Source organism: Coregonus lavaretus, assembly GCF_964263955.1.
Source record: "Coregonus lavaretus genome assembly, contig: HAP1_SCAFFOLD_79, whole genome shotgun sequence".
Classification (NCBI taxonomy): domain Eukaryota; kingdom Metazoa; phylum Chordata; class Actinopteri; order Salmoniformes; family Salmonidae; genus Coregonus; species Coregonus lavaretus.
In genome coordinates, this window is record NW_028157882.1 from 1401853 (window position 1) to 1421797 (window position 19945).

The window sequence follows — 19945 nt, forward strand, 5'->3', positions numbered from 1 at the left end:
CTGTCTTTGTCAAGTTCCTGTTTTGACCATTCTGCCTCAGCCTGCCTGCCGGCCGGCCGGCTGCTGTTCTGTACCTTGTCACACCACCCTGGATTATAGACCTCTGCCTGCCCTGACCCTGAGACTGCCTGCCGCTCTGTACCTTTTGGACTCTGATCTGGATTACTGACCTCTGCCTGCCCTTGACTTGTCGTTGGCCTGCCCCCTGTTTTTGTAATAAACTTTTGTTACTTCAACACTGTCTGGACCTGGGTCTTCTCCTGAAATGTGACCGTAATAATATCTGTAATAATGTGAATTTCACCACTAGTAGGTAGGAGAGGAACTCTAATCATTATGGGGGTGTATAGCTGCCAAAAATCTATTGGAAATACAAATTGGCTAATGATAAATCAATATCACTTTTGTCATTTAAACCGAGAACTAAAATGTGTTATTTTGTCAGATGATCGATAACAATTTATAAGTTTATAAGTTTATAAGTCTTTCCACGAGAGGTTAATGTGCACATAATCTGTGACAAAATTCAAATGCAAATATCCTGTTGTTTCCTGAGAACCTTTCTCTGAGCAGTGTTCCCTTTTAAACTGTTACCATGGTTATGCATATGCTTCTCTTTTTTTATGTTAGAAACGTTTAAATTTGGGCCTGTCCATATTGGCCAAATCCTCCAAGTGTAAAGAATTAAAACTATCATTTTGATGTTCTGGATGGTCAGTCCTTACATCCATAGCTCAGTCTATGAATTTGAGAGAGGTTACATTTCTCCCTCAACAATTGTTGTTGTTGGAATCCCAGATTGCTCCATTAATTAAAGTACAATATTTGTATGGTATGAAAAAGCTGTTTGCTGAGTAATAAGTCCACAGTCACGAAGGAAGTGTATGTAGGCCTACATGTTTTTAATCAATGCTCAACATTTCACCATGAAAATCATATTTTATGCAACACAGGAAAATGATAAGACTTGGTCTTGTTTATTCAGCAACTTCTTTGCCCTGTAAGAAGAAAGAAAGAATATAATGGATCAGTAATAATAATGAACATGATAAATATATGGATAGACTTGGATAGAATATAATGGATCAGTAATAATAATGAACATGATAAATATATGAACACTTGGAAAGAATATAATGGATCAAGCATTTTCAAGCTCAGTGCTCAGCTTGGATTTCAATTTTGAGGTACTAACTTGAAATAATGTTTTTTGTTGTTGTTGCCCTACCTTAAAATGTTCTTCTCAGAGATCTTAAATACAGTTGAGTGAGTGGAAAAGGTCTGTGTTGACCTCTGTGAAGACTGAATCATAGGCGGTGTTGATGTGGTCATATTTGAACATGAGTCAGGTATAGGTTTAGCAGCAGTTCTGTACCTTTCCAGTGTCACGGGTCTTGGCTCTGAGCTTGTTGACCTGAGTCTCAGCGATGTCAGCACGCTCCTCAGCCTCCTCCAGCTCATGCTGAACCTTCCTGAACTTAGACATGTGGCTATTGGCTGCTTCCTCCTGGGTGAAGAAAAGAGATGGAGAGCGAAACATCAGCATTTAAAGTTTGATGCTTCAGGTAGCAAATTAAAATATACATTTAGGATAGCAATGTATATAGGGAGATGGATGATACAGCAGAGAAAGTGAGTGGCGGAACAGGGGATCAAACCGCTGCCTCCAGCACTATCACTAGACCATCCCCCTGTACAGCAATGTGAAGTAGCAACACTTATTCAACTAAACTGTATGGACATTAAGTTTTGTAGGGGAAATTTGTTTTCTTCGAAGTTATGCTTTCAGAGTATTTGACTAAGTATGTGACTCACCGCTTCCTCAGCCTGCCTCTTGTAGGCCTTCACTTTCAACTGCAGCTTATCTACCAGGTCCTGAAGTCTGCTAACGTTCTTCTTATCCTCCTCAGTCTGTGGGAGAAGATCAAAGAATCAATGTCAGTATAGTTTTATACACAAACCTGTCTGTGTTAGTGTCAAGTGAGTGAAGAAGGCACTTTCTCTTACCTGGTAAGTGAGCTCCTTGACTCTACGCTCGTACTTGCGGACTCCCTTGACTGCGTCTACACCTCTTCTCTGCTCGGCCTCCACCTCAGTCTCGAGCTCACGCACCTTTGTGGAAGAAATAAACATATTTGTTTGAGGTGGTGAAATCAGAAATAACAAATCTTTATAAAACAGAGGTGTAGTGTTCTACCCAGTCAATGAGGCACACTTGTTATCTGTCCCTATGTACTTCTAAACATTTAATTGTAGGGGTCTGTAATAATAACAACAACTTTTCATTATCTAGGTCAGTGGTTCCAAAAGGGAATTTACATTTAAATGTGTTTATGAATATTTCTAGCAAGAACAGATTAAACTACCAGTGATCTGTGGACAAAGTTTAGAGAGTGCAATACAGTACAATGTAATATTAGTAATCCACAATTTACGTTCTTCACCCTTAGACGCACAACATGGTTCTGGGAGGCTCACAGTGATATTGGTATCCACAGTACTCTATCCATGATCCATTTCTTCCAACTCAATTCTTCTTGTATTTCTATGTCCATTCTGGAAAGCTTTTCTAAGTGTATGGTGCAGTACCAGAATGGCCACTAGAGGCCTCTACTGCTTTTCTAAGTGTATGGTGCAGTACCAGAATGGCCACTAGAGGTCTCTACTGCTTTTCTAAGTGTATGGTGCAGTACCAGAATGGCCACTAGAGGCCCCTACTTGCCTGAACTAATTCTTTACTTATAGATTTGTGTGTATTGTTTTGAATTGTTAGATACTACTGCACTGTTGGAGCTAGGAACACAAGCATTTCGCTACACCCGCAATAACATCTGCTAAATATGTGTATGTGAACAATAACATTTGAATAGATTTGCAGTTTAGAAGTCTTCCACGACAACTGTACAAGCCTGAATGAAGCAACTGGATAAATACTTTTTTATATCGAAGGTCTTGGCTCCAATTCTTCTCAACACCACTACTTAAGTATAACATATTCCCCAAATGTTTTGTATTGAATATAAATGCACCGTAATTTAAGCTTTAAAAATGTTCTCTCCGCCCCATGGCAAAATGTGTAGAATTACAGGAAATTAGCTTTAAAACTGTAGAATGTTGTTTCTGGTGCCAAAAGGTGACTTTAAAATGTTATTTCCCAGGGGCCGAGACTTGATTAGTCCAGCCACGCACTGCAGAAATCATAGTAAAACTAAAGTAGGAGTTGTTTCTGATATTATCAGAGGATCCCTGATGAATTCTCCATCACAAAAGGGGTCCGCGAAGCAAAACTGTTTGGGAACTCCTGATCTAACTGGGTTATTGAGAGAAAAAGTCATTAAACAATGATCCTGTGTATTTTTATATGATCGAATACATTTCCAGCAATCTGTCTTTCAATCCACTCTAATCCATCCTGCTGTTAACTCACCCTGGACTCCAGTTTCTGGAGCTGCTTCTTGCCTCCCTTCATGGCCAGATTCTCAGCCTCATCCAGGCGGTGCTGCAGGTCCTTGACTGTGACCTCCAGGTTCTTCTTCATCCTCTCCAGGTGAGAGCTGGTGTCCTGCTCCTTCTTCAGCTCCTCAGCCATCATGGCCGCCTGGAAAAGTAGTTTGTTTAATTTATGCACCAATTGGCACCAATCATAACATTCCTCTGAGATCTTTGTTGTTCTTAACCAGCCCAGCTACAATTGGACCTTGGGGACAAATCAAGTTGATGTAATTCAAGGACTCACGTCAGTGATGGCCTTCTTGGCCTTCTCCTCTGCATTCCTGGCCTCCTGGACGATGTCGTCCACCTCTCCCTGCACCTGCACCAGGTCAGTCTCCAGCTTCTTCTTAGTGTTCAGAAGGCTGGTGTTCTGAAGGAGGAAACAAGACGATTTGTTTGACTCACAAGTCACAAGGCTGAAATTATGAAAATCTAAAAGCAAGCAATGTCGAATTCCAGGTGTGTAAACAGTATGCTTGGTTGAGTTTCATTGGAAATGGCTTTTGACCCATACCTGGGAGTGCAGCAGTCCAACACGCTTGCTGGCGTCTACCAGCTCAGTCTCAGCCACTTTGCGGCCTCTCTCTGTCTGCTCCAGAGCAACTCTCAGCTCCTCGATTTCAGCCACCATCAGACCGTTTCTGCGCTCCACCATGGCTGCCTGCTCCTTCATGTCCTCTGCGGCACGGACGGCATCATCAAGGTGCACTTGGGCATCCTGGATTTCACAATGACATAGGTTCATTAGGACTTGTGAAAGTAGTTTAAAGTTTCAAAGTTTTAGTGGAAGTAGGGGCGAAAGGATTGGTGATAGAAATGTTAATTGGAAAGAGTTTACCAAATATCTCAACCTTTAGTACATAGTACACTCTATTCAAGTCCTCTGTTCTATAATTTTTTACAGATTCACAAACAAATCCCTCTCCATGTTCAGATTTTTAAACATTCCCTTTACCTTGAGCTGTCCCTGGACATTCCTCAGCTGTTTCTGGGCCTCAGCGGCCTGCCTGTTGGAGTGGCTCAGCTGGATCTCCATCTCATTCAGGTCTCCCTCCATCTTCTTCTTCACCCTCAGGGCGTCATTCCTGCTCCTGACCTCAGAGTCCAGGGTGCTCTGCATGGAGTCAACCACCCTCTGGCTGTTCCTCTTGATCTGCTCCATCTCCTCGTCCTTCTCAGCCAGCTTCCTGTCCACCTCACCCTTGATCTGGTTCAGCTCCAGCTGCACACGCAGAATCTTGGATTCCTCGTGCTCCAGTGTGCCCTGGACAAACAGAAGCAGTCAGGTGAATTGTTCAATATATTTGGATGTGTACAAGGAATTAAATATATATATATATATATATATATATATATATATATGAACACCAAAGCAGGGAGCATTAGACTGTAGCTGGCATTGCTAGTGCAACACTGCTTTTCCCATCAAACAGCTGTAGTTTGTACCTCAGCCTCCTCCAGAGCGGTCTGGATCTCAGACTTCTCTGTCTCCACGGTCTTCTTGGCCTTCTCCAGCTCATGGATGCTCTTGCCAGTCTCTCCGATCTGCTCAGTCAGGTCAGAGATCTCCTCTGCACACACACACACAGGAGCAGTTAAGACTTGGGAGATTTTCAGTGGATATCGCCAATGCATTGAAGTTGACATTGAATCATGATAACAGTTAATTAATTAACAGCACTTCATACGGTCTTACAAATCTAATTGCCCTCAACTTCCTTGGGTTGTTAAAAGCAATAGCAATTACATGTTCCATTTATATATTTTTATACTGCACATGAAAACTATGAAATGGTGTAATAGTAGTTTTGATGATTACAGTTCCCTCCATTTTCAAAAAACTAGTCAAACATGAGCCAAATAGAATTGCTGTCAAATGCTCACGTTGCAGGTTCTTGTTCTCTCTCTTCAGAGTCTCCAGATGATCCAGAGCCTCCTCGTAGGAGTTCTTCATCTTGAAGAGTTCAGTACTCATAGAGCGAGCCTCCTTCTGAGCTCCTTCCAGCTCAGCCTGACCCTCCTCATACTTCTGCTTCCACTCTGCCAGAACCTAGGGAAACACATGGGATTTTCATTAGAAGTCATAGATGAAAAGTTTTGAATCAGAAACATGCTACAATTATACTTCAATTGATTATGTAGCAGAAAATTAGGTTTTCATTTTTACCTTGTCAAAGTTCCTCTGCTTCTTGTCGAGGTTGGCGGCCAATGCGTTGGCTCTCTCAACATCAATCATGAGGTCCTCCACCTCTCCCTGCAGCCTCTGCTTGGTCTTCTCCAGGGAGGCACACTTGGAGTTGGTCGCCTCAATGGTCTCCTCAGCCTCCTGCAGACGCTGGGCCAGCTTCTTCCTGTTGGACAACAGAGGGTGGTTTTTCGGTTTGAAACATATGTTACAATATATTTTGACGTAACATTTTCTCAGATCCCCCTACACTCCTCACCATCCACACCCTATATTTGAGTTGTTGCTGTTGCGTGCGACTCACTTGGCCTCCTCCAGTTCCTCTGTGCGCTGGATGGCATCAGTTTCATACTTAGTCCTCCACTGAGCCACCTCACTGTTGGCCTTTGACATGCCGCGTTGCAGCTCTGCCTTGGCCTCCTGTTCCTCCTCAAACTGCTCCCTCAGGAGGTCACAGTCATGACGGGCAGACTGAACACCGTGGGCCAGTGCGTTTTTAGCCTGTGAGAGAGAAAGAGACCAAGAGAGATTCGAGAGATAGTCAAACTAATCATAGTAGAAGACTCTAAGGGTGGCATAGTCACCATCTCTATGAAGATATGGCTCTAAACTCTGTGGTCGGTGGAGTCCATTTTGGGTCCCTTACCTTGACCTCCTCCTCAATCGCCCTCTTCAGCTCCTCCACCTGCTGGGTAAAGGCCTGTTTTCCTCTGGTCAGCTGAGACACCAGGGCTTCCTTCTCCTCCAGCTGGCGGCCAAACTCACCTGCAGGGATAGAGGGATATCTAGTTAATAGGGTCTCTGTTCTCTAAGATTGAAAACGTATTTGGAGGTATCATAGGGCAATGTTAGGTGGTGTCTCCCGAGTGGCGCAGTGGTCTAAGGCACTGCATTGCAGTGCTAGCTGTGCCACTAGAGATCCTGGTTCGAATCCAGTCGTAGGCGGCCGCGACCAGGAGACCCATGGGGCGGCGCACAATTGGTCCAGGGTAGGGGAGGGAATGGCCGGCAGGGATGTAGCTCAGTTGGTAGAGCATGGTGTTTGCAACGCCAGGGTTGTGGGTTTGATTCCCATGGGGGGCCAGTATAAAAAAATTATGTATGTACTCACTAACTGAAAGTCGCTCAGGATAAGAGCGTCTGCTAAATGACTAAAATGTAAAATGTGAATAGTACAGTAGAAATTATGTGGATACAGCACCCAACACATGTTATTGTGATCTACTGAAGGAAAACATAGGGTTGTAGTTCATTGTTGATGGTACCATTTTCTGTCAGGAGTCTGGCCCTCTGTCCGCTGATGTCGTTGACCTGGCGAACATTCTCATCATTCTTAGTCTTGAGCTCGCTCAGCTGGTCCTCAAGTGTACGACACATCTTCTCCAGATTGCCCTGTTAGTGAAACATGTGCAATCATTACTTTATATTTGGGACTCCTGTTAACTTCAGTTCACTTGAATGGTAATGTAGTTGACCCTCCTCAATACTGCTTGACCAAAACATCACTACTCACCTTAGCCTTGGCGACGGCCTCCATGTTGCTGGAGAGGTCATCAATCTCCATCTTGTACTCGCTCTTCTCCTTCTCCAGCTTCTGCTTGACGCGCTGCAGGTTGTCGATCTGCTCCCCGAGCTCAGCCACACTGTCGGCCTGCTTCTTTCGCAGAGCGGCGGCTGTGGCCTCGTGCTGCAGGGTGGACTCTTCAAGATCACGACGCAGCTTCTGGAACTCAGCCTCACGCTTCTTGTTCATCTCAATCTGAGAAGCAGTGGCGCCTCCGGCCTCCTCCAGCCTCTCGCTGATCTCCTCAAGTTCCCTGGAGAGATCGGCCCTCTGCTTCTCAACCTTAGCCCTGGCAGCACGCTCAGCCTCAATTTCCTCCTCCAGCTCCTCAATACGGGCCTAGAACAGGGGGCAGAAGCAGGGGGGATTAACACTACAATACAGTTGAAAAATTGGATTCTCAAAAAAAAATAATAGTGCATTCAGAAAATATTCAGACACCTTTACTTTTTCCACATTTTAATACGTTACAGCTTTATTCTAAAATTTATTAATTTTTATTTTTTCCCTCATCATTCTACACACAACACCCCATAAAGACAAAACAAAAACAGGTTCTTTGATTTTTTTTGGCAAATGTATAAAAAAAAATTTAAAAAATGAAATAGTACATTTACATAAGTATTCATTCAGAACCTTTACTCATTACTTTGTTGAAGCACCTTTGGCAGTGATTACAGCCTCGAGTGTTCTTGGGTTGTTCGATCGGGTTAAAAAATGACTACTTAAAAAACGGAGATGCCTATTCTGTCACAAACGCCATAATGGCACAGACACAAAGATGAGTCCTCTATCTAACTCGATGGAAGCACCATCTTTACAATGGTAGGAAATGTCAGCAAGAAACACCTACCGAGCCATCAGAAGTCACATGGACAAATATGTCCGTTTAATTCAGGAAATTATTCAGTGTGTCTGGAGCTTAGATCCTTTGATCTTGTACTGTACCTGGAGTTCCTTGATCTTCTTCTGCAGCTGAGCTCCTAGTGACTGTTCATCCTCAATCTTGCTGAGGAGCTGGGTGGTCTCAAACTCCTTCCTAAGAAACACAAACACGTTGATTGCAGAGTTGGATTAGGTTTGAGAGTGTAAAAGGAGTCTAATACCATTCATGTTGCTTTTAAGAATAACATGCAAATGCTAATTCATAATTAATCAAGAACAACCATTATAGCAGCTGATACTGTAGTCATTTGTTTGTGTTTACTTCTTGATTTTCTCATCAGCCTGCTGCTTGTCATTCTCCAGGTCCATTATGGACTCCTGGGCCAGTTTCAGATCTCCCTCCAGCTTTCTCTTGGATCTCTCAAGGTCCATACGGAGCTTCTTCTCTTGCTCCAGAGAACCCTCAAGCTATAAGATAAAAACAAATATATTGTTAAAATCTAAACAAATGAAGATAATATCATCTTGCACACTATCATGGCCAAAATGTCAAACTCCACTCACGTCGTCCACTTGCTGTTCCAGCTTGGTCTTGGCCTTGGTCAGAGTGTTGACTTTGTCCTCCTCTGCCTGCAGGTCGTCCAGTGTCTGCTGGTGGGCCTCTTGGAGGGCTTTCTTCTCCTTGGTCAGCTTGGCAACACTCTCATCCATAGATGCCATCTCCTCTGTCAGGTTTTTAACCTGAAAATGGCCACAACATAATTATACTTCACCATAAAGGGGAGATTTAGTTTGTTATATATTGCATTCATTTAAATTAGAAATGTGTCAACAAGTACTGTACTATAGATTCAACAGTAGATGGCAGTGTACACCATGCCTGTGTACTGAGTGGAAATCATAAATGAGGGGGAACAGAACATGCAATGAATGTGGGGAGTACCCCGCAACTGAAATTCCACTGTTGTGTCTTAATTTTTCCTGCACCCACAATACAACTTGAATTCCATTATTGTTAAGCTATGTTTTGAGTTGATTATTGTTTGAATTATTGTTTGGTTAGACTATCTATGGTAAGACACTCAACCTTGTTTTCAGTGGCGTGCTTCTCCTTCTCCACTTTGGCCAGGGTGAGCTCCAGGTCATCAATGTCCTTCTTCAGCTCAGAGCACTCATCCTCCAGCTTCCTCTTCTTGGCAGTCAACTCAGCATTGATCTCCTCCTCATCCTCCAGCCTCTCGGTCAGCTCTTTGAGTTTGGCCTCCAGCTGGATCTTGCTCTTGATGAGCCCCTCGCACCTTTCCTCAGCATCGTTCAGATTTTCTGAATCCTGGTTTCAGAGCAGGAGAAAAGATATGCCTCACTTTGTGTATCAAAATATACACTTTAGTCAAAGAGGTAAGAGCAAATCAATAGAAATTCATGAAATAAATACAGCATATTACATTGGCAATAGAAATGTTATGAGTTTGCCACATACTTTACAGTGTGTGTGTGTGTGTGTTCATGTGTGTATTCATTTGTGTGTAAATGTACCCATATGAGGGTTGTTGTTCACTCACAGATGCAACTTGGAGCGCCAGGTCATTCTTCTCCTGCACCAGGGACACCAACTTCTCCTCCAACTCCTTCTTCTTGGCCAGAGCCTTGGCCAGGTCTGTCTTCATCTTCTCATAGTTCTCCTTCATGTTGGCCAGCTCCTTCTCAGTCTCAGCGCTCTTCAGCAGGGGCTTGATCTTGTAATAGACCTTCATCCATGGCCAGTGTTTCACATTCATGAATGAGCGGACGTTGTACTGGATGGTGTAAATGGATTCTCTGGTCGACAGAAAGGATATAGTGGCATGGTGAGTGACATGCTTAAAGCTACATTCAGGGATTAGAAGGGATTAGAAGAACAACAAAATGGAACGCCCCGAACTCTAGATGCAACGATTGACAGGTCATGCATGCTAAGCTCATGAGGCATTTTATGTTCTTCAAGAATGAATGGGTGAATACCACAAATCTAAATGAACAGCCAAACCCCAAACTGAAGCTATAAAGATATAATCCTTAATTGCTACATCCATTTTTGGATTTATAAATGGACTTATAAATTAATTAACTCCAAATATAAGCTTGTTTTACCACAATGTTTGCAAACAATGTAAATGGAAACAAACACTGTATGGACTCAAAACAAGCTTAAAACTATCACCATATCTCTGTCTACCAATTAGAGAATAGTTGCAATGCTCCAGGCCCATCCCACAGCTGTATACCAAAACAGAGGCAGGGTTTCCACTTTGTTAATGTTTCGATTAAGGGTTGTAGCTTTAATAGAGCATTATAAGATGAACTTTCTTATTCTGAACAACTCAGAGCATATACAGCATGTCATCATAATGCATTAGATACAGGTGGTTGACAGTATGCTTTGCCAAGATGTCAACTATTCCTCACCTCCTCTCCATCATCTTGCTAAACTCTCTCCTCATGAGGAATCCACGGCTGAGAGCCTGGACCATGCCGACCAGAGAGGCCAGCTTCTCATCTCTCATCTCCTCCAGGACACCCAGAAGACCGGCTTTGAAGAACACCTGAGACACAGGTTAGCATGGTCAATGGAACCACAGATGGTGACAGATAGAAAGGGTTGAATCAAAAGAGGGGAACAACTCCACTAGATTGATTTGAACAACATTACATTTGCAATGCTAACAAACAAACCATGGGATAGGATGTTTCTAAATTGTTAGTTACTGTACAGTTGTAGATTAATAATGTCCACAGATACAGATAACTGCAGCCATACCATTCTAACACAATGCACATGATAATGAGTTTAGTTTCTCTTCTATACTTGTATGACTTTGAAGACAAAAACACTACAATGTTTTTCCACCTTTTCCTTTAGTTAAATGAAGAAGAAAGAACAAAAGGATGGACAGATCAACTGGAGAGATTTTATATGGTAAGGATTTAAATTATCATTGAAGTTGTGTTTTGTTGTCAGCTTTTGCTGGGGGTATTTGACTGACCTTGGTGTGTCCAAACTTGTAATCTTCGTGATTCACATCAATGGAACCAAGCAGCTTCTCAGAAGCCTTCTTGTTGTCCATGAACTGGCCCTCAGGGATGACACTGGCATTCAGTACTTTGTACCTGAATGAGGAGACAGTTTTCAAGTATGCCAAGTTGTAATAGGTTGGTTATACAGTGAAGTCATGATTATAATTATTACAGTGAGGTCACCCTTGATGAAGATTAGCAAAAAACACTAAACAAATCAAACAAAAGTATATTATTTTAACTCTCTTTCTCTGAACAATTGTATTAGTATAAAATAATATAACTGTCACAAATGTTTGACCATACAATATAGTTCAGTATCTTTATTATACATTTGATACCAGTCTTTCCTGCTCATCTTAGCAAGAGTGCCAGTCATTTTGGACCTGACTGTATTACTTATAAGGTCAGACTATTCTGATGCTGGAAAACCCTTGGAGAAGATCTCTCTGTGATTGTGTGCATTTGCGCATTTGTGTTTAAGTGCGTGTACCTCTGCTTGAAATCAGCATAAAGGATTCTGCTGGGGAAGCCCTTTCTGCAGATCCTGATACCCTCCAGTACACCATTACACCTGAGCTGGTGGATAACCAGGAAGTTCTCCATCAGACCTGGTAAAACAAACCAAGTCTTGTTTAATACACATAAACAGGTTAAAGATTGGGATTGGTAAAGTTAATGAAAGTGTACTGATAAGATACTGGTAATATTTAACTCAATATTTATTGTACCTGGAGTCTTTGACTCGTTGGGGATCAGGCAGCGCACAAAGTGAGGATGAGTGCTCCTCAAGTTGGTCATCAGCTTATGTAAGTTCTCCTGTAAGAGGGTTACAAACCATTTTCTCAGACATCATTTATGATTATCAAGGCACCTTTTGAAGGACTGAATACACACATTTCAAAAGCTCACCCTGAACTGGGAGGACACAGTCTGCATGGAACCACCCTTCTTCTTGCCTCCTTTCTTGGTTGTATCTGTTAAAATGGGGAAAAGTTCAAGATAACTAAAAAAGTAAATTTTCTAGAGCGGGTGGAATAAATAGAATAATAATAAGAGTATGTAAGAAATCTAGAGTGGTCTTGTCTTCAGCAAGCACATTAATTATAAACCAGATCATCTCTGGTTAACTTATTACACTTATCTAGATGCAAATGCGACCAATGAGATTTGTGTAAAATAACACCTATTATATAATTAAATTAAAGTTGCACTATGCAGAAATCTCTCCGCTATTTCCTGGTTGCTAAAACCTATGTGAAAGAATTAACTAGCATAGTGTAGAGAATCACTATACCAGCTAAACCGCTGTGAAATACATTTTCTATAACCAAAGATATTGTTGTTTCAGCTGTTTGAAGCTGGTTGAACAAAACCCAAAGTAAAAGATGCAAAAACAAAACGGAATAACGGGAAGCATAGAACAAATCTACCGCTTCTTAGACTTGCTTTCAAGTAGAATGAGAGATCTACAACTCACTTTTCTATGTGAATTTGGTGGGGCTGCTCAAAAAGTGACATATTGCCACTTTAACCGAGTGTATGAATAAATTAACCCAGTGATAAACCCTGAGAAATTGTGATACAATTGTGATACATTCAAAGCTATTTTAAAGAAAATGTGGGTCTGAGTTGTAGCTAGTGCCTTGTTAAATATTTTGACCTGATACTTACCCTCAGGCGGGGCAGCGGGATACAGGGCAGCCAGGATTTTGACTCCAGACTTCCCGTATAACTGACAAACTGAGTCGTTCAGGGGGTCCTTGTTCTTCTCCAGCCAGCCAGTGATGTTGTAGTCCACAGTACCGGCATAGTGCACTAGGGAGAAGTGGGCCTCTGCCTTGCCTTTGGCAGGCTTGGGCTTCTCAAACGCCTTTGTTTTCCCAAGATGTTGGCAGTACAGCTTGTCCTTGAAGGTAGTGTCTGAAGACTTGGGGAACATGCACTCCTCTTCAAGGATGGAGAAGATGCCCAATGGCTTCACGAAAAGAGATGTATATCAAATTAGTGATATTTCCATTTAGGATCACATCTGTTCCTTTAGCAAACATGCTATTATAGGATTATATTAATTTAAGGTCACATAATAGGAAACATATTGAGTTCTCAACAGTCAGATGCGTTGTAAAACTGTGATAATGTCTCACACAGCGATCCCTATGAGCTTTGCTGTTGCGGTCCAGTATAATCCTCACAGACAGTTTACCTTCTCAATAAGCTCAATGCAGGCAGCCAAGTCCATGCCGAAGTCAATGAAGGCCCAGACGATTCCCTCCTTCTTGTACTCCTCTTGCTCCAGGACGAACATGGTGTGGTTGAAAAACTGTTGCAGTTTCTCATTGGTGAAGTTGATGCACAGCTGCTCCATGCTGTTGTACTGTTGATGGAATTTTCAAAGAGATAATTTCATCATACAAGGCTGTAATCCATCTCAATCACAACTAATTGTCTTGTTCTGGTCTCGTACTCACATCAAAGATCTCAAACCCGGCAATGTCAAGCACACCGATATAGAACTGCCTTGGCTGCTTGGTGTCCAACATTTCATTGATACGGATGACCATCCACAAGAACATCCTCTCATAGATAGACTTGGCCAGAGCGCTGACTGAGTTATTAACCTGCAATGATAACACCTCAAATTAACACAGGAGATATTGACCATGTCCAGTGATATGGTTACACAAGCTTTGGAAAAACAAAAGCAATACACTCGTTCCCTAAATAATTATGGTGCTCAGAAAATGGTAGATGCTGTGTTTGGCCACCTTACCTGAGCCACAGTCTGTCCCTTGGTCACATACTCATTGCCGACCTTCACTCTGGGGTAGCACAGAGCCTTCAACATCTCAGCAGAGTTCAGGCCCAGCAGGTAGGCGATTTTATCAGCCACTGGAGAGAGAACCAACAACAACAGACTCAGGCACACAAGATCACTTTGTTTTTAATGTCACACTGACAAAATAGTTTGGCTAACTTCTTTGTGAGTTAGGTTTTGATTCACCCACATCCATCATTTCAAATCATTTCTGGAGCTCAGAATTTGTTCTCCAAAAATGATCTCCTGCATGACTTTCATGTGGCACTGTCTGTCTTACGTGTTCTATTTCTATGTTTGGGAATGGGACTAATGCTTTACATATTGTATATCTATGAGTGGGACTGGGAATGGGACTAATACTTTACATATTGTATATCTATGAGTGGGACTGGGAATGGGACTAATACTTTACATATTGTATATCTATGAGTGGGACTGGGAATGGGACTAATGCTTTACATATTGTATATCTATGAGTGGGACTGGGAATGGGACTAATGCTTTACATATTGTATATCTATGAGTGGGACTGGGAATGGGACTAATCCTTTACATATTGTATATCTATGAGTGGGACTGGGAATGGGACTAATGCTTTACATATTGTATATCTATGAGTGGGACTGGGAATGGGACTAATGCTTTACATATTGTATATCTATGAGTGGGACTGGGAATGGGACTAATGCTTTACATATTGTATATCTATGAGTGGGACTCACCCTCTGTGCCGTCTGGCTCGGCCTGCTCCTCACGCTGCTTCTGCTTGAATTTCATGTTGCCATGGTGCACTACAGCTCCTGTCAGCTTGTAGATGCCAATCTTCTCATCGTTACTGAAGCCCAGGATTGTAATGGCATCCTGGCATTAAAGAGGAAGTACAACAGTGATGAACTGAACGGTAGTTTGCTCAGTTACACTACAGTTCTGTGCTGCTCACTGCAGAACAATGGGATGGATAGATTTGACAGGCTTCTCTGTTCCACATGATAACGCTTGGCCAACACACTAGTAGATGGCAGCACAAAAGTTTTACATAGTTCCACAGGAAACTTAGTGGTGCTCTCTTGTGGATGTCTTACATGTATTTGCCTCATGGCTACGTGTAAAGGCATGAAGAGTTCCTTGATGCACATGCCTAACTAACACAAGGCATTTAGAATCAAACAAAAACATACATGAACATTCCCAGCTGCCACCAAATTGGAATTTCACAGTGCATTCAGTGTGTATGATGGTCATTCCCTTTCTATATCTAGAGTTTGGTTAACCCTTTGTTTGACTCACGTCTGTGGCATCCAGCTCTTCCTTGTCGTCGATGCTGGCCACAGCGATCTGACCCTGGCTACACATGGGGAAGTCGTAGGGGTTGGTGGTGAGGAGGGCCATTTCTGTGGACAACAGAGAATGGCTTGTCAGTTAAATCTCTTAGAATTGTGCTCTCCTTCCTTTACAGTATCTCTCTCTCCTTTACTCAATAGATGGACTCAAGGATACATGTAGTATATAATAAATAGCATCAAAAGAGGGGACAAAAACTTGTGGACTAGTGTGATCACAGTGCATCACTTGATACATCTTTCCCAAAGATGTAATAGTATTATCAGTGTAGATTATGAACATGTTTAATAAGTTCCACAGATGGGGGTGTGAATAATTTCCACTGAACCTCTACTTTGCCGTACCAACTATCTCAGGTTTGTGGCCTGTCATCATCTGGAAGAAGATGTGGTAGCCTCTCTCATCGGGCAGCTGGAAGGACACTCTGGATTTCTCCAGCAGGTCTGAGGGTGAAAGAGAGAGCGAGAGAGAGAGAGAGAATTTGAATATGTGATCCCCCAAAAATATTCTGTGAATTTAGGAAAGCATTGAGAAACAATCAAAACCAACTCACAGGTCTCAATGTCAGCTTTAGCCAGTTTACCACCTTGGAAGTGAATCCTGATGAATTTACCCTATAGTAGAGCACGGGGGTTAGAAATAGGTCAACAAAATAAATCTAACATTTTACTTTGATGGACCCCTTTAAATATTACAGGTTGTTGGACATCTATTGACATATCAATAGGGAACTACTGAAACACATGTGTCCAATATAAGGTCACTTCCACAGTATGCCCTTCATACTTACAAAGCGAGATGAGTTGTCGTTCCTCACTGTCTTGGCATTACCGTAAGCCTCCAGCAGAGGGTTAGCTGCAATGATCTGATCCTCAAGAGACCCCTGATTGAGACAAACACAAGTTGCTCAGAAACTGGTAAAGTAATTTTTTCTTGGAATGTGTTAAAAAGGCAAACATGAGCCCAACCTACCTGCATTTTGCTGGGGTCTGCTTCCTTCTTCTTCTCGCCACTAGACACTGCAATGGTGGCGAAGTACTGGATGACACGCTTGGTGTTGACAGTCTTTCCTGCACCGGATTCTCCACTGGTTTATATGACAGAGAAAGAGGGGTGTTTGAGTGTCAGATTGGCTTTCACTAAGAAATAGCATAGAAAAATACACTGTTGACCTGTTTTCTAACATAAGAAAATCCTGTGTGGCTTAGTTGGTAGAGCATGGTGCTTGCAATGCCAGGGTTGTGGGTTCAATTCCCACGGGGGACCAGTATGAAAAAGGATGCAGTCACTCTGGATTCTAAATGACAAAAATGTAAATGAACAAATATTAATTATTAAGCCTAATCATCACTTATTTTCATCCCATTGGGAACGGACGTCAATTCAACGTCTGTTTCATGTTGGTTCAACATTGATTTAACCAGTGTGTGCCGAGTGGGAAGTGACCCAACATATTGCTAAAAGTATAATATTTGTAAAAAACTTACGTAATCAGGATGGACTGGTTCTCCTTATCTGTAACCGAAATACATATATCGTACTCAAGTAACATTATAGGGACATTATTTCATTCATAGCATCATCATGCATTTCATTTTGGAACATTTTTCATTCATTGGTAGTGAAAACAAATATTCCCAGCAAACTGTTATTACCTAGACTAGAAAACAGTAGATATCTCTCTAAAGCATATTTTCACTTCCATTCATCCATCCATCCATAAACACTTATGGACTTTGAGATCCATATGCAATCATGGACATCCATCCATCCATCCAACCATCCACCCCTCCATCCATCCATCCATCCATCCACCCCTCCATCCATCCGTCCATCCATCCATCCATCCATCCATCCATCCATCCATCCATCCATGCATCCTTGAGAGCTCGTACCAATCAGCATGAACTGAAAGGCGTTGTCAGAGACGGAGAAGATATGGGGTGGAGCCTCCATCCTCTTCTTCCCTCTGTAGGCGTTGACAACCTCTGCGTCGTACACGGGGAGCCACTTGTAGGGGTTCACCGTGGCACAGAAGAGCCCAGAGTAGGTCTGGATGAAAGTGATTAAATTAAATTAGGGGATTAATAAAGTCAGATGGACTTTTATCAGGATTTATGTGAGGATGTGGGAGTACTTTGGTATACTGATGTATTGATTTGGTTTGGTTTCTACCATTAATTTATGTATAGTACTGTATGTGTGTATTTCTTCTGTTCATATACAGTACCAGTCAAAAGTTTGGACACACCTACTCATTCAAGTGTTTTTCTTGATTTTAACTATTTCCTACATTGTAGCATAATAGGGAAGACATCACAACTATGAAATAACACATATGGAATCATGTAGTAACCAAAAAAGCGTTAAACAAATCAAAATATATTTTATATTTAAGATTCTCACAAAGACACAGCAGTTGGAACCAAAGATCTGTGTTTTTATTTTTTTATAGTCATTTAGCAGACGCTCTTATCCAGAGCGACTTACAGTTAGTGCATACATTATTCTTTTTTATATCCATACTGGCCCCCCGTGGGAATCGAACCCACAACCCTGCCGTTGCAAACGCCATGCTCTACCAACTGAGCTACCTCCCTGCCGGCCATTCCCTCCCCTACCCTGGATGACGCTGGGCCATTTGTGCGCCGTCCCATTGGTCTCCCGGTTGCGGCCGGCTACAGCAGAGCCTGGATTCGAACCAGGATCTCTAGTGGCACAGCTAGCACTGCGATGCAGTGCCTTAGACCACTGCGCCACTCGGGAGACACAAGCAAGTCTCTTCTTATTATTGGTTTCCTTTAGTAGTGGTTTCTTTGCAGCAATTTGACCATGAAGGCCTGATTCACTCAGTCTCCTCTGAATAGTTGATGTTAAGATGTGTCAGTTACTTGAACTCATTAAAGCACTTATTTGGGCTGCAATTTCTGAGGCTGGTAACTCTAATGAATTTATCCTCTGCAGCAGAGGTAACTCTGGGTCTACCTTTCCTGTGGCGGCCCTCATGAGAGCCAGTTTCATCATAGCGCTTGATGATTTTTACGATTGCACTTGAAGAACTGTCGATGTGCCCTTGAGCAAGGCACTTAACCCTAATTGCTCCTGTAAGTCGCTCTGGATAAGAGCGTCTGCTAAAAAACTAAAGAAAAATAACCTTTTCAAAGTTCTTCACATTTTCAGGATTGACTGACCTTCATGTCTTAAAGTAATGATGGACTGTCGTTTCTCTTTGCTTATTTGAGCTGTTCTTGCTATAATATGGACTTGGTCTTTTACCAAATAGGGCTATCTTCTGTATACATAGTTTTTATGTCTTCACTATCATTTTACAATGTGAAAAACTGTAAAAATAAAGAAAAACCCTAGAATGAGCAGATGTGTCCAAACTTTTCACTGGTACTGTATATGTGTGTGGTTTGTATGTGCATGTTTCTTACATAGATCATCCATGCTGCATAACGCTCTTTGAGGTTATACAACACAGAGGCTTCATTCAGGTAGGTCATCATGGCCATGTCCTCAATCTTGTCATACTTAGGGGGGTTCATCTCGTAGATGTCTGCATCTTTGAACTCTTTTCCTTCCTGAAACAGTCAGAAATCTAGATTACACACAGATCAAAGTGGACATGACTGAATGCGTTTTGCTCATGAAATCCAAGTTGAATCATTTAAATAATGCATATCCACATTTAATCAACTACTTTGTTATCAGCCACTGAAAAATGACTGGTGATTCTTGACTAGTCAATGTTTTAAGGATATATACTGCACACAAATAAACAATTAAATGCTTCTTAATCTATCTTTTGTTAATTATGTCTTATTGCCTATTGGCATTTTTTCATATAACTTAGATGATTTTTCAATAAATAGAGTAATTGCACAAACTTGAACTTGAATACTTTTCAGATCAGGCTTACCTCCTTAGAACCGTCAGGTTTGGTGACTGTTACAGTACACTTCCCATCGGCCCTGGCAGTGACCAGACCCTTAAGGTACAGCTCCACCTTGTCTGTCACATAGCAGGAGTTCTTTGAATCAAAGGGCATGGCTTGTGCCTCCATCCTCTCCTTCTCAGACTTACGGAGGTATATGGCAGCCTTGCCGTAGATTTCCATCTCAGCGTCCGTACTCATGGTGACGGATCACTAGGAAAGAGATGAAACAAGAAACATGATTGACTCTGCTTCCTCCCCAGTCAACAGAGTTAGGTGAGCAGTATCTCTCCAAATATTCTCATTACTTTTTATGTGAAGACTCAAACCATGTCTCACCTTGTTTTTCCCCTCCTACAGATGAATGTGTACTTCTTAGAGGACCCTGTGAAACATTAGGGTGTTGTGAAAACACACATTTCTAAAGCCTGATCATTTAGCACCCAAAGGGCTAGAAAACAATTAACTCAATCATTACAGCCATGTCAAATTCAACTACAGGTGGAACTGATAACTTTAAACCCAGTTAAATTCTAGAGCACACACTCAATTTACATACAAATGCAGGAGCACCACTTTTGACCGTAAATAGAAGTTACAAATTTGAATTAAAACGTTTAAAGTTAAACACATTTCAAAACTACATTTAAAACCAATGCCACTTGA

The 19945-nt window shown here is 41.9% G+C and overlaps 1 protein-coding gene across 1 annotated transcript; it reads right to left on the minus strand.

Moving 5' to 3' along the window:
* Window positions 1-977: 977 nt before the first annotated feature.
* On the minus strand, window positions 978-19480 carry LOC311124715 (myosin heavy chain, fast skeletal muscle-like; the record flags this gene model as incomplete). The annotated part of the gene is made up of 39 exons (XM_084198820.1): window positions 978-998; window positions 1376-1507; window positions 1816-1911; window positions 2008-2112; window positions 3428-3598; window positions 3737-3862; window positions 4007-4210; window positions 4448-4756; window positions 4939-5063; window positions 5377-5542; window positions 5660-5843; window positions 5982-6178; window positions 6324-6442; window positions 6943-7069; window positions 7191-7580; window positions 8190-8280; window positions 8449-8594; window positions 8691-8867; window positions 9214-9456; window positions 9689-9944; window positions 10572-10708; window positions 11150-11273; window positions 11674-11791; window positions 11912-11999; window positions 12093-12157; window positions 12855-13158; window positions 13387-13557; window positions 13652-13801; window positions 13954-14072; window positions 14724-14862; window positions 15289-15392; window positions 15687-15785; window positions 15896-15956; window positions 16133-16225; window positions 16315-16429; window positions 16830-16857; window positions 17238-17394; window positions 18780-18926; window positions 19265-19480. The coding sequence occupies 39 exons, from the start codon at window positions 19478-19480 to the stop codon at window positions 978-980; spliced, it is 5820 nt and encodes a 1939-aa protein (XP_084054946.1).
* Between the last annotated feature and the right edge of the window lie 465 nt (window positions 19481-19945).